Source organism: Staurois parvus, unplaced genomic scaffold (assembly GCF_062004578.1).
Source record: "Staurois parvus isolate SC_StPar_1 unplaced genomic scaffold, SC_StPar_1.0 ptg000601l, whole genome shotgun sequence".
NCBI lineage: Eukaryota > Metazoa > Chordata > Amphibia > Anura > Ranidae > Staurois > Staurois parvus.
In genome coordinates, this window is record NW_028318397.1 from 2,501 (window position 1) to 16,000 (window position 13,500).

The 13,500-nt window shown below is 41.5% G+C and overlaps 1 protein-coding gene across 1 annotated transcript in view; it reads right to left on the minus strand.

The window, feature by feature from the left end:
- Positions 1–11,960: 11,960 nt before the first annotated feature.
- Positions 11,961–13,500, minus strand: part of PGAP1 (post-GPI attachment to proteins inositol deacylase 1) — a 446,717-nt gene continuing 445,177 nt past the window's right edge. The window contains exon 24 of the mRNA XM_089692689.1: positions 11,961–12,069. Coding sequence (XP_089548815.1) covers positions 11,980–12,069 — 90 coding nt within the window. The 3' untranslated portion in view covers positions 11,961–11,979. The remainder of the gene's footprint in view (positions 12,070–13,500) is intronic.

Here is a 13,500-nt window from a genome sequence, read left to right on the forward strand (position 1 = left end):
GACACCAACGATGGGGCACTATTCCTCCCCCACTGACACCAAGGATTGGGCACGATTCCTCCCCCCACTGACACCAACGATGGGGCACAATTCCTCCCCCCACTGACACCAAGGATGGGGCAGTATTCCTCCCCCCACTGACACCAAGGATGGGGCACTATTCCTCCCCCCACTGACACCAAGGATGGGGCACTATTCCTCCCCCCACTGACACCAATGATGGGGCACTATTCTCCTCCCACTGACACCTATGATGGGGCACTATTCCTCCCACTGATACCAATGATGGGGCACTATTCCTCCCATTGATACCGATGATGGGACACTATTCCTCCTCCCACTGACACCTATGATGGGGCACTATTCCTCCCACCGACACCAATGATGGGGCACTATTCCTCCCACCGACACCAATGATGGGGCACTATTCCTCCCACTGATACCAATGATGGAGCACTATTCCTTCCACTGACACCAATGATGAGGCACTATTCCTCCTACTGACACCAATGATGAGGCACTATTCCTCCCACTGATACCAATGATGGGGCACTATTCCTCCCACTGATACCAATGATGGGACACTATTCCTCCCACTGATACCAATGATGGGGCACTATTCCTCCCACTGATACCAATGATGGGGCACTATTCCTCCCACTGATACCAATGATGGGGCACTATTCCTCCCACCGACACCAATGATGGGGCACTATTCCTCCCACTGATACCAATGATGGGGCACTATTCCTCCCATTGATACCGATGATGGGACACTATTCCTCCCACTGATACCAATGATGGAGCACTATTCCTTCCACTGACACCAATGACGGGGCACTATTCCTCCCACTGACACCAATGACGGGGCACTATTCCTCCCACTGACACCAATGACGGGGCACTATTCCTCCCACTGACACCAATTAGGGGGAACTATTACTCCCACTGATACCAATGATGGGGCACTATTCCTCCCACTGACACCAATGACGTGGCACTATTCCTCCTACTGCAAAATTACAGTTATGTAGTAGCAACGAAAATAATTTTATGGTTGGGGGTCACCACAACATGAGGAACTGTATTAAGGGGTCGCGGCGTTAGAAAGGTTGAGAACCACTGGATTAGAGGTTTGTGTACAAGCCAGTAACTGTTTGTAAACAAACTGAAAACAGAAAGGGACTAAATCCTCTTAGCTTCTAGTTTCTGATGTCACACAGTAAAAGGACCAACATCAGTTCCTCTCACTGTGGGGTTTATTTACTAAAGCTGGAGAGTGCAAAATCAGGCTCACTTCTGCATAGAAACCAATCAGCTTTCAGGTTTTATTGCCAAAGCTTAATTGAACAAGCAAGCTGAGGTTAGAAGTGGAATAGTTTCTAGGTAGAAGTGAGCCTGATTTTGCACTCTCCACCTTTAGTAAATATACCCCAGTGTCTCAGACATTGGTTGTTGCCGGTTGCATACGTTACCTGGCTCCCCAATGGGATGGCAAAGCCTGGTAAAGGCGGTGGAGGAGGGGGGGCCCATTCCGTCACCTGTAAAATTAATGCAGCGTCTCTGCTACTTTTATAGTGAAGGGAATCGCTGGCCGTAAAAAAAAAATGTATCACCCTGGATGGGAAATTGTTAATATGGTTTTGGTTTTTTACAATGCAGAGGTTTGCCAACTCCATTTCTATTTTTTTTTTTGCAATTAACAAGCATCATTTTTTGTAATTTTTAAGATTGCCACTAGATGTCCTAGGAGTTTTGCTTTACAATACTACTCACATGTAGGTTTAAATACTTTATAATTTTATCTATTACAGGTATTATAGCGCCAACAATTTACACAGCACTTTACATATATATTGTACATTCACATCAGTCCCGGCCCTCAAGGAGGTTACAATCCACAATTTGATTTATATTATTAGCATATAACATAAAATTATCATTAGCACTCTGTTTTTCAATGTACGTCTTTGCAAACAATTTTTCACAATTGTTATAGTCCCATAATGTACAAGTATACTTATCTCTTGGGAATTAAAATACATAATTATATTTAAACTTTAAAATGCAGCAATATAATTGGATGTGCATTTCCAGCCAAAATCCTTTTTCAAATTTATGTAAAAGTTTGCAATAAAACCTTCATACGGTTTGGCAACACACGTGTTTTTTTTCTATTGCCATGTTGGATTTTATTTATTAGTGTATCTGGTTTTACTCCTCTGTATTTTTGTTGATAACCACACTAACTACTACAGTATATCTCCATTAGCCCCTGCTAGCTTCAATTTCTTCTCAGTTTATCTCAGTGTTTCTCAACCTTTTTTTCAGTCAAGGCACCCTTTAAAATTATGGACAGTCCCAAAGCACCCTACACAATTATGGACAGTCTCGAAGCACCCTATAAATTATGGACAGTCTCGAAGCACCCTATAAATTATGGACAGTCTTGAGGCACCCTCAATTCTATTATGGAGTGCCTCAAGACTTTCCATTATTTTAAAAGTGCACCCAATTCTAAAATGTGAAAAACTATTCTAATAGTTTTATATAACGCAGCAACATCCACACATGTAGGACACCCAACATTAGAGGTGATTTATTCTTCCAAAGCAAATACACTTTTGCACACTGGTACTGACTAGTATTCCAGTGTTTCTCTTCTCCCTGTTTTCTCCATCACTGACCTAATGTGACCCCAGCACTGATGGAGAGGGGCAGAGGAGGGTCAAACTAGGATGCTGTGCAGGCAGCTGACATCCTCCGTTTCAACTGATGTCATTGATTGTCAGGACACCAGCGGCTAGAAGGTGGTAATGGTGTACAATGAAAACCTGTGGCTTTGTGTATCTAAAAGGCAGGCTTTTTCCACCTGCTGGCTTGTATACAAGTTTTGGGCAATTTTTAGTCATTTTGCCAAGGCACCCCTTAAGAAACCTCAATGCACCCTGGTTGAGAAAGGCTGGTTTAGTTTATGTTATGTTCGTTTAAAATCTTTTCAAACAATTTACCCATTCTTGCACCCATCACATTTATACTGTCCTTAAATTGATACTAAAAATATCATGTTTAATTTTCAGAGTAAGTGATCCGCACCACCGTTTCTGCTTTTAAAGTGTTACTAAACCCATAACAGTCAAATCAGTCTGTATATGATGTAAAGCATGCTTGTTATACTCACTGTGGAACCTAAGGGGTTAACCCTCTGCATTATGTAAAAAGGCCCTTCTTCTCTGTTTCTGTTTCTCCTCTTTTTTCAAGCAACCACCTCTTATCTCCAGACTGAACCATAGGCATGCACATGCTCAGTTTGTTGTGTATTGCCAGAGAGGTTTTTTCTTTTCTTGGGAGAGCGCATGTGATTAGCACAGGGCCAATCAGCACTGTCCAGACAGAGGGTCAGGGGATTTGCATCCTTCAAGAGCAGAAAGAAAACTTCTCCTACAAGCTTTAGCTAGTGGTGAGCTGGTTACAGACAGAAGTCACAAGTCTGCTCTAACTTCTGATGAGAAAAGGTATTTAGCAGTTTATATTTACTAAAACAATTGCATGTCCATGTTCTGTGTACTGTGGGAGACCAAATATACTGGATGCAAGGTTCTGGGTTTAGTAACACTTTAAAATCTTCCGTTTATTAATAATTCCAGTGTACAGTGTGGAATTATTAATAAATTGAAGATTTTAAGAGCAGAAATGGTGGTGTGGATCACTTAGGCCTCATGCACACAGGACATTTTTAAACTCTCCTATTGACAGCAGCATTTTGGCATAAAAGTGTAATGCTTTTACAAGCGTTTAGGCATGTATACAGGCATCAAATGTTTTGGAATTAATTTCATTAGCCAGGATAATTTATCCTGCCATTTAAATGAATTAACGCTCAAGCGCTAAATGCACCTATCGCAACAAGTGTTTTTTTTCGACCAAAATACTGCTGTTCCTGGATGCACTAGCCCTGGGTTTTTTTCCTGCCTGTAATTGCCCCTGCCATTAAAAACTCCTAAAAGTCTATGTGTGAATGGATAAATAGGACAACATGGAGGGGTGTTTGAAGCAGTAAAAAACAAAAAAAAAACGCTTGACGCCCCTAAAAGTGGCTCCAAAAAAAGAAGCCTGTGAGCATAAGGCCTTACTCTGAAGGTTACTTACAGCTATGCGACTGCAGATGGGGCACCTGTAAGCTCTCCGATTCTTTACATAAATTAAATGGGTAGCAGCACCTGGTATATCACAATGTTAAATTGCCATTATCCCTTCCATTTATGTATAAGGATTATACCACTGTATTTATTTTTACCCTATTTATTAATTGCTGTTCAGCAATCACATGAAGTTTCTCAAGTGTTTCCTATCTTTAGGGAAAGATCTTAGGAAGGAGTTTCTTTCAACTGTGTTGATGTATAAATCTGTGCCTACACAGCGCTAATTGATGCTGTGCCGGTCACATGACATTAAAAAGCTTTCAGAATAGAGGATTAAAATAATTATTTGCAACATAGTGTTTTAAAGCCAAATTACAAATATATATTTCAAAGCAAATGTGTATTTTTTTTCAAATAACGTGGTGTAGGTGATGTTTACGTTGACTGTCAATTTTCACTTTGTTCACACTGTAAAGATATCTAGAGGAGGTTTCTGTGCCACACCCCTTCCGCATATGTGTATATGGTGTGTATGTGATGGGACTAAGAGGGAGGTGAAACCTCCATCAAACAACATCCTGTATCCTGTCCCCATAGTGTCTAGCAATAGGAGGAGGAGAGAGGGAGGGAACTGTCATTACTACTGTGTATACACCCACATGTGTGATTCTTTAGTCCCATGGGCTGCACAGATAAGAAAAAGGAGCAAATGAACAGCTTATAAGGGAAATGAAACTGAAGCATGCTCAGTGGATGTCAACAGCTGGTCTACACAATGTCTGGCTGCAGCAGGGACACAGACAAGGGGGATTGAACATGAACAGCAGGATCAACCAGGAGTTTAGCAGTCTACATAAAACAAATGCTCTAGTGTATGAGCGAGTATGAATATGTAATATAGCATGCATTGTTTTTGATGATTTGGGTTTAATGACACTTTAAGGCCCCTTTCGCACAAAGGGTCCGATCAGGTCCACCAGTCTTTCAGTTGGATTTGATCGGACAGTCCATTCACCTCTATAGACTGTTCCCTAGCTCCAATCCACACCAATCCAGTCAGCTAAAAAAAACAAAAGGGGATCCATCACTATATTATTAGGTCTATGGTGAGGTTTCCTTTCAATTTCTATTCCAGTGATACAAATAGTAAGAGGAAATGTCATTACTTGTCACTGGGAAAAAAATATCCCATTGGAAGATTTACCTTCACTTCTGGTTATATTTTGTAAAATTTATATTTTCTTCACTTTAACCTCCCTAGCGGTATGATTATTTCATATTTTTGGTGCTGAAAGCGGTACAATTATGTTGCATGGAAATATGTAGTTTTTTTATTGTAGGCTGTAATTTTTAGGAATAACTCACTGAAATCTGTCTGAACAAGATTCTAAATCATACATTTAATTCAATAATATAATTGAACTAAAAGCACTGAAATTTGAAATATAGCGCCAAGTTCGCACATCACTGAGCAAAGTCGCAGAATCGTTTTCAGTGTTTGATGACGAATTTCTCCACAAATCATTATCACTCAATTCTGCAAGTGGTTCTGATTTACTATCCCTGTTCTCTAGCTGATGTAAACCCGCTTTTGACCTAAAGGGACACTTTTTGGACGCCATGGACTTTTCTAAGTTTCAAGGCAGAAAGAACAATCAAAATGCAGGCAGGGGACAGGACAAAGCACTAGGGACAAAATGTATGTGAAATGGGTTGAAACAGCAATGTTTTACCATGTAAAATCGTTTTGAAAAAAATGACATTTTTTTTAAATGTTCAAATTTCCCGCCGGCGGCGGCGGCGCCCGTACGTCCCGACGTCACAGGGACCAGAACACAGGAGCCGGATTCCGGCATCAGCCGGAGGAGATGGCCGGGGACGCTGCAGGGGACACATCGCGGGAGCGAAGGACAAGGTAAGTGCTGCAGGGACTCCCTATGCAGCGCCGCATGGTAAGCCCGAGTGTAGCACGGGGTTACCGCTTTTGGTATAGACATTTTACCCCGAGCTACACTCGGGAATACCGTTAGGGAGGTTAAAGAAGATAAATCTACCTAGCAAGATTTCTGACAGCAATAAACTTGACAGAGGTTCTAACTCCTCCTTGACTCATGAAAAATTAAAAAAAAAAAAGTTCAACTTAGTACCAAGTGAGAATCAACCTATTTCCTAAAAAGGCCCAAGGCCTTCCTGTGCCATCTTCTCAGCCACGTAACTCCCTAAGTTCCCACTGTCCCTAAATTCATCTCCTTATTCTTTAATGCAGAACCCCAGGCAAACAGCTAAATATCCAGATGAAATACATATATTAGAGCAGTTTGACTTGCCACTGGTTAGCTCAACACAACTGATTTGTTCCTTTTACTGCTTCTCTCTCTCTCAATCTGAGCTTTGCTGTATAGGAACTGCAAGTGGCTAATACAAATAACATTCAGGTACACTGCTTTCTTTTCAAAATACACTTCATGATGTATTCATGAATACATAAAATCAATTATTAGAATGTGCTAGTTCATGACTAGTCTTTCTTTCTTACACATTTGCTCTCCCTCTTCTTTTGTGACATAGGTATCTACCTTTGAATTCCAATCTTATCCATCTCCACCAATCTTTTTCCTGGTTCAATGGGTATTTGCTCAGTGAGGAAAAAAAGCTATTTTCCAAGTTATTGTGCTACAGCAAGCTCACTGAGGAAATGGTACCCTGCTCAGATCCGATGGAGTAACTTTCATTCCTAAATTGCTGTTTCAGCAGTGCACACCTTGCATGAGGTCAGCAGTGGGTATCAATAATCACAAAACACAAAATTACTAACAATATGGGGATTTTAAAACGGAAATTAACAAAACATAGTTGTAAGGTCTACCATTTAAAAATACTAATTACCACAATGCTATCAAACATTTAAGATTACTTACAGTTTTTCAGTATTCTGAAGGCTGTCCCATTATATGCTATGGCTGATGCATATGAAAACAAAAAGCACCAACAACAGGCTGTAAACATTGTCCAGCGTTGTGTTGCAGCACTGAGACCTTTATACATCTATGTCTACATATCTCCCATCAGTTACAAGCCAGAAGAAAGCAAGCAGTTTTTTTTTCCAGCTGCTAGAACACACTGTAAAGAACAGCAATCCTGACTTGAATGTCAAATCACACAAATATTGTTCACTGCTAGTGCTCTTTAGGTTCCTAAGGGTAAACTGCTTCAAACATCCTCCCAATATGTGAATGCAGAAAAGTCCAGGGCACGTCTAAAAATGGGAATAACCTGTTTATTCAAGCTTAACATGGTTTAATTCTTCAACAGGCTGTTCCAATTTTGATGTAACCAGTATTTTCTGCATTCACAAGCTTAAACTCCGGACAACACATTAGTATATGGAAATAAACAGGTAATAACGAAGACTGTAAGTTATTTACCATTTAAAATATATATAGACCAAACATTTTTGTTCACTATGGAAAGAGTGAGGAGGGATTATAACTCCGGTCAGGATTTTATTGCAGTCTGTATTCTTGCTAGACAGATTCACCCATTTGTACTGCTGTCACTGAGGCAGAAAATGATGAGAAACCAAAAATGTCAGTTACTACCAAAATGAGGAAGGGGGGGGGGGGGGGGGTTGGCTATGAATCTTCCACTGGGGACACCTGTTGTTGTGCCATTTAAGAGAGGAGCGCCCTTTGGAGAGATTACCTCTCACTTCCTGGTGCGTCTCCACGACTGGAAGTGAGGGGAAGTCTCCCCAGCGGAACTCAGCAAAAGAAAAACAAATGATCCACTCTATCCAAAATTACAAAAAAGTTTTGTCTATACATACATTTTAAAACAAGGCAATCGGCATGTTGTTTGTACCAGGGGTGGACTGACCATTTGGAAACTCAGGCACTGCCCGAGGGCCCGGGGTCAATAGGGGGCCCCATGAGATGCCCCTGGTACCTTTTTCATAGGCTTTTTTGAGTTTGGGCAAGGACACAGGGGCCCCATGATCCCCATGAGTTGTCAGTCCGCACCTGGTTTGTACCCTTTATATTGTAACTTGTACACAAACTGTACCAAGTTGTGTTTCTATAGCATTTCCACACAAATACAATACACATGTAGGAAATAACCATCCTTTTATTCAAGTACCACAACAAATGAGACAAGGATGGGCCAGAACACAAAACATTCCTGATTAATTATTCTTCATTCACTATAAATTAAAGAAAATCAGTCTTTTTTTTTTTTTTTGATAGAGTGGGAAAAGGGTTGAAAACTTTTTCTGGTTTTGCTGCCCCCCTCCCTTTGCTGGTGTCAACAGGAAGTAAAGTGATTTCAGCTGACAGCTGTCGCAAAAACTGCGCAGAACACAGTGAAGTACGCAGTTCAACCATTTTGTAGGCACCTCCATCTTGGTACGGAGTATATATTGTGGCTCTCATTCTCCTTCCCCCTCCCTTCCTGAGAGGCACAGTGACAGATGTGTGTGTGCTAAAGGTGTCACTGGCAGGTAGAACAGCAGGGGGCCCAGAGCTACAAAGCCCCCCAAGAGAGACAGAGCCTGGCTGCCCCAGAACATGTATAATCTCTCACCTCATAACAGAGATAAGGCAGCTTTTCCCAGGAATTTAAAGAGATTGTAACCTCATAAAACCTAGCAGCGTAGGTAACAGAATTAAATGAACATTCCTCATGTCAGTTTGTCCCCTATGTTTCATATCATGGATTATGAAGATGTTGGTTCTAATTCAGAGTCCGCCCGACGATCTCTCCCTAAACAGAGTATTGGTCAGTTACTCAGAGCCACCCCCCTGCTGGGGGACTTGAAAACACAGGCTAGTAGGCCTAAAAAAGAAGTTGAAGACATCTCCCAATTGTAACATCAATATACCACCTGGGGAGACCCTCTGCTCTGAAACTTGGATCTGCTTAGGGCTAAGGCTTAATTGGCAAGTAACTTAACCCTTTAACTTCCTCTCTGATATCTCTTTGCTGTGCTATGGTTCTTTGTATGTATGTATGTATATATATATATATATATATATATATATTATTGCACCTGTTTGACTCTTAGTAATAAATCTTTCTTTCTGAAAGTGTTAAACTGTTTCTAAAGCACTTAATTGCAATTTACGAATTCCTGCCTCTAAAGAGACACTACTGTTTGTTTAATCCTCTGCCTAATCGGCCTGCGGTGACCGTGTTGGACAGACGACTTTTCAACCATTACAGTGTATATTTGATAAAGAGAGTTTCCCCTTTCTCTGTACAAAAAGGGGTGGTGGCAGTGAAGGGTTAGTTGTGTAATTAACCTGATCCAGTAACAAGCGCATCCAGGCTGCAGGCACAGATTGAAATCCATTAGCTGGAAAATCGCTGTGTAGGGTGTAGCTGGGTGTGGCATTGTTACGCACGTCACATCGCGGTTTTAGATCGGCCGGTTCTTCAGTCACGAGTTCGGTGAGAAGGTCTGGGGTCTGACGCCGCGATCGTGACATATTGGTGGCAGCGGTCGTAAGATTGTCGCATGCTGGTGGCACGTGACAACAGCGATTTCAGGACACAGTGATTACAGGACACAGCGATCACAGACAGCGCCGGGTGCGTAACGCTGGGGCCGTGCAGAGGGAGCGTTCTGGAAGTACATCATATGATTTCCTCCCAGTACTGGACAAGCACGCTGTAGCCGTCATTCGGCTATAGCCCGGTTGTCAAGTTGTTAAAAACAGTGCAGCCCGCATTCACAGAGTTCTGTGAACACCCTGGTAGTTCATGCATTCTTCCTGTAAGTATATCTGCTTGCCCGTACATTCCAACCAGGCAAGAAGATATACTGGACAGGTCGTCAGGAGACCTGCATGGCACCATTTTGGTAGTAACCAACATTTTTGATCTGCTGATGAAATGCTTTACAGGCTCCTGCAACAAAAAATAATAAATGCACATTTTTTTTTTTTACCTGCAAAAAATGTGCATTTATTATTTTATGTCAAAAGGTGAACGTATCCTTTAAATATTTTACTACTATATAATCAGCAGTCAGTAGAACACTAGTATATTTCCACTTTTACAGCTTGCATTGTTTCTTAAACGTTCCTTTACCCATCACTGTCGACTGGGACTTTTAAATTTTGACTTTATTTTAGCAATATAGAAAGCCTATTTGCAAGATTTTCTATACAGTGTCGCCACACGTAAAAATTATGTCATAATAAACTTACTTTTTATCCGTTGGAAAGGATGTAGAAAAGAAATAGCATGCACAAATGGAGAAAATCGATTCAAAGTCTTAACATTCAGCAGAAGAGATCAACCTGCTTATGTGTGGGTGGCTGAGAAGAGGTGCCTGCCAAATCTGCTGAGTACTTTACAGCACAGCCAATGTACTAAAATACTGTGTACAACAAAACATTTCTTAGGTGAACATTTTACACACACACACACACACACACACTATATTGCCAAAAGTATTGGGACGCCTGTCTTTACACCAACATGAATTTTAATGGCATCCCAGTCTTAATCCATAGGGTTCAATGTTGAGTTGGCCCACCCTTTCCAGCTATAACAACTTCAACTCTTCTGGGAACACTGTCCACAAGGTTTAGGAGTGTGTCTATGGGAATGTTTGACCATTCTTCCAGAAGCACACTTGTGAGGTCAGGCACTGATGTCAGATGAGAAGGCCTGGCTCGCAGTCTCCTTTCTAATTCATCTCACAGGGGTTCTGTTGGGTTGAGGTCAGGACTCTGCAAGCCAGTCAAGTTCCTCCACCCCAAACTCACTTATCCATGTCTTAATGGAACCTTGCTCTGTGCACTGGTGCGCAGTCATGTTGGAACAGGAAGGGGCCATCCCCAAACAGTTCATGCAAAGTTATGAGCATGAAATTGACCAAAATGTCTTGGTATGCTGACGCCTTAAGACTTCCCTTCACTGGAAGTAAGGGGCCAAGCCCAACCCCTGAAACGCAACCCCACACCATAATCCCCCCTCCACCAAACTTGACACAAAGCAGTGAGGCAAGTACCGTTCTCCTAGCAACCACCAAACCCAGGCACGGTCACCAAGAACACATTTCCCCTTCTCTAGAGTCCAGTGGCAGCGTGCTTTACACCACTGCATCCGACGCTTTGCATTGCATTGCATTTGGTGATATAAGGCTTGGATGCAGTTGCTTGGCCATGAAACCCCATTCCATGAAGCTCTTTACGCACTGTTCTGCTAATCTGAAGACCACACACAGTTTAGAGGTCTTTAGTTATTGACAATTGGTGACTTCTGCGTACTGTGCTCTTCAGCATGTGCTGACCCCGCTCTGTCATTTTACATGCCTACCACTTTGTGGCCGAGTTGCTGTTGTTCCCACTTGCTTCCACTTTGTTATAATACCGCTAACAGTTGACCGTGGAATATTTAGTAGCAGGGATATTTCATGAATGGACTTATTGCACAGGTGGAAACCTATCATGGCAACACACTTGAATTCAATGAGCTCCTGAGAGCGACCCATTCTTTCACAAATGTTTGTAGAAGTAGTCTTCATGCCTAGGTGCTTGATTATATACATCTGTGGCCATGTAGGTGACTGGAACACCTGAATGCAATGATTTGGAGGGGTGTCCCAATACGTTTGGCAATATAGTGTGTATATATGTATCATTACATATTTATTCGAATTAACACTTATAAATGCCCACAAACTGGAAAACTTCATGCACACTTACTGAAAAGTTAACTTATTGTATTTTACAATGGGAATAATAGCCACACTGAGTCTTTGTGTACACTGTGAACTATATACATTTGATTGTATTAAGTATTCATTTACTACAAACATAAGTTACTTTTAGAAGCACAGCTTTAATGTAAAAAACAATGTACTCACTCCATTGTTTGACATAGGGTATCTCCAAAGATCACACTGCATCTTCACAACCTATTAAAAGTTAGGATTTTTATTTTTAATGGATACAGCAAAAAATTATAACACCCAAACCAAACAATTAACAGTGTCTTTTTTTGCTATGCTCTCATAAAGATTTGACTGATGAAGAACATGGGCATATACATAGTCTTTTTAAACTCAGCCACTAGGGGGGTTGTAACACACTGGGATTTGTAATAGGACTTTTGGTGGTCTCCCACACTAGTTTCTTTGCACATTCACTCACGTTCTGTGGACAGATTTTATAGGCAGATTTGCAGCACATTTGTGTCCTGCTCTATATTTGTTAGGGACTACTCACACTTAAAGCCCAACTCTATGACAATAAAACAATCCATCCTTGCAACAAGGCCACTCTGCACTATAAGGGTTAATGTTTCATTTAGTCTAGGGGTGGAGGATTAGAAAGAAAGTACTTACTTTATTCCTTACTCCAGCAGGGTCCCTCCAGTCCTGCAATTGGTTCCCTGCAGTTCCTCTGTAAGCTGCAGCCACCTCCAGTTGCACCCCAGCCTCCAAAATGTAAAATCCAGGGTTAATGTCCCTGTGCTGTATGTGATGATGCTGAAGCTCTGCCCACAGACTGCAGCTTCAGGCAGAGGAGGTGATTGCTGGAGTGAGGTATAAGATAAGTTATACTGCTTGTACTGAAATTCCCCAGTCATCTTTTCATGGAGTTTCTGGTATGTTCTTTTATCTTTATGGTGTACAGTGCCTTGAACAAGCATTAATACCCCTTGAAATGTTTCACTGTTTGTCATGTTACAACCAAAAACGTAAATGTATTTTATTGGGATTTTATGTGATAGACCAACACAAAGTAGCACATAATTGTGAAGTGGAAGGAAAATGATAAATGGTTTTCAAAATTGTTTTGCAAATAAATATCTGAAAATTGTTGTGTGCATTTGTATTCAGCCCCTCTGAGTCAATACTTTGTAGAACCACCTTTCACTGCATTTCTAGCTGCAAGTCTTTTGGGGGATGTCTCTACAAGCTTTGCACATCTAGAGTGTGAAGTTTTTGCCCATTCTTCTTTGCACAATAGCTCAAGCTCTGTCAGAATGGATTGCTGTGAACAGCAATTTTCAAGTCTTGCCACAGATTCTCAATTGGATTTAGGTCTGGACTTTGACTGGGCCATTCTAACACATGAATATGCTTTGATCTAAACCATTCCATTGTAGCTCTGGCTGTATGTTTAGGGTTGTTGTCCTGCTGGAAGGTGAACTTCCACCCCAGTCTCAAGTCTTTGGAAGACTAACAGGTTTTCTTCTAAGATTGCCCTGTATTTGGCTCCATCCATCAACTCTGACCAGCTTACCTGTCCCCACAACATGATGTTGCCACCACCATGTTTTACAGTGGGGATGGTGTGTTCATGGTGATGTGCAGTGTTCATTTTCTGTCACACGTAGCATT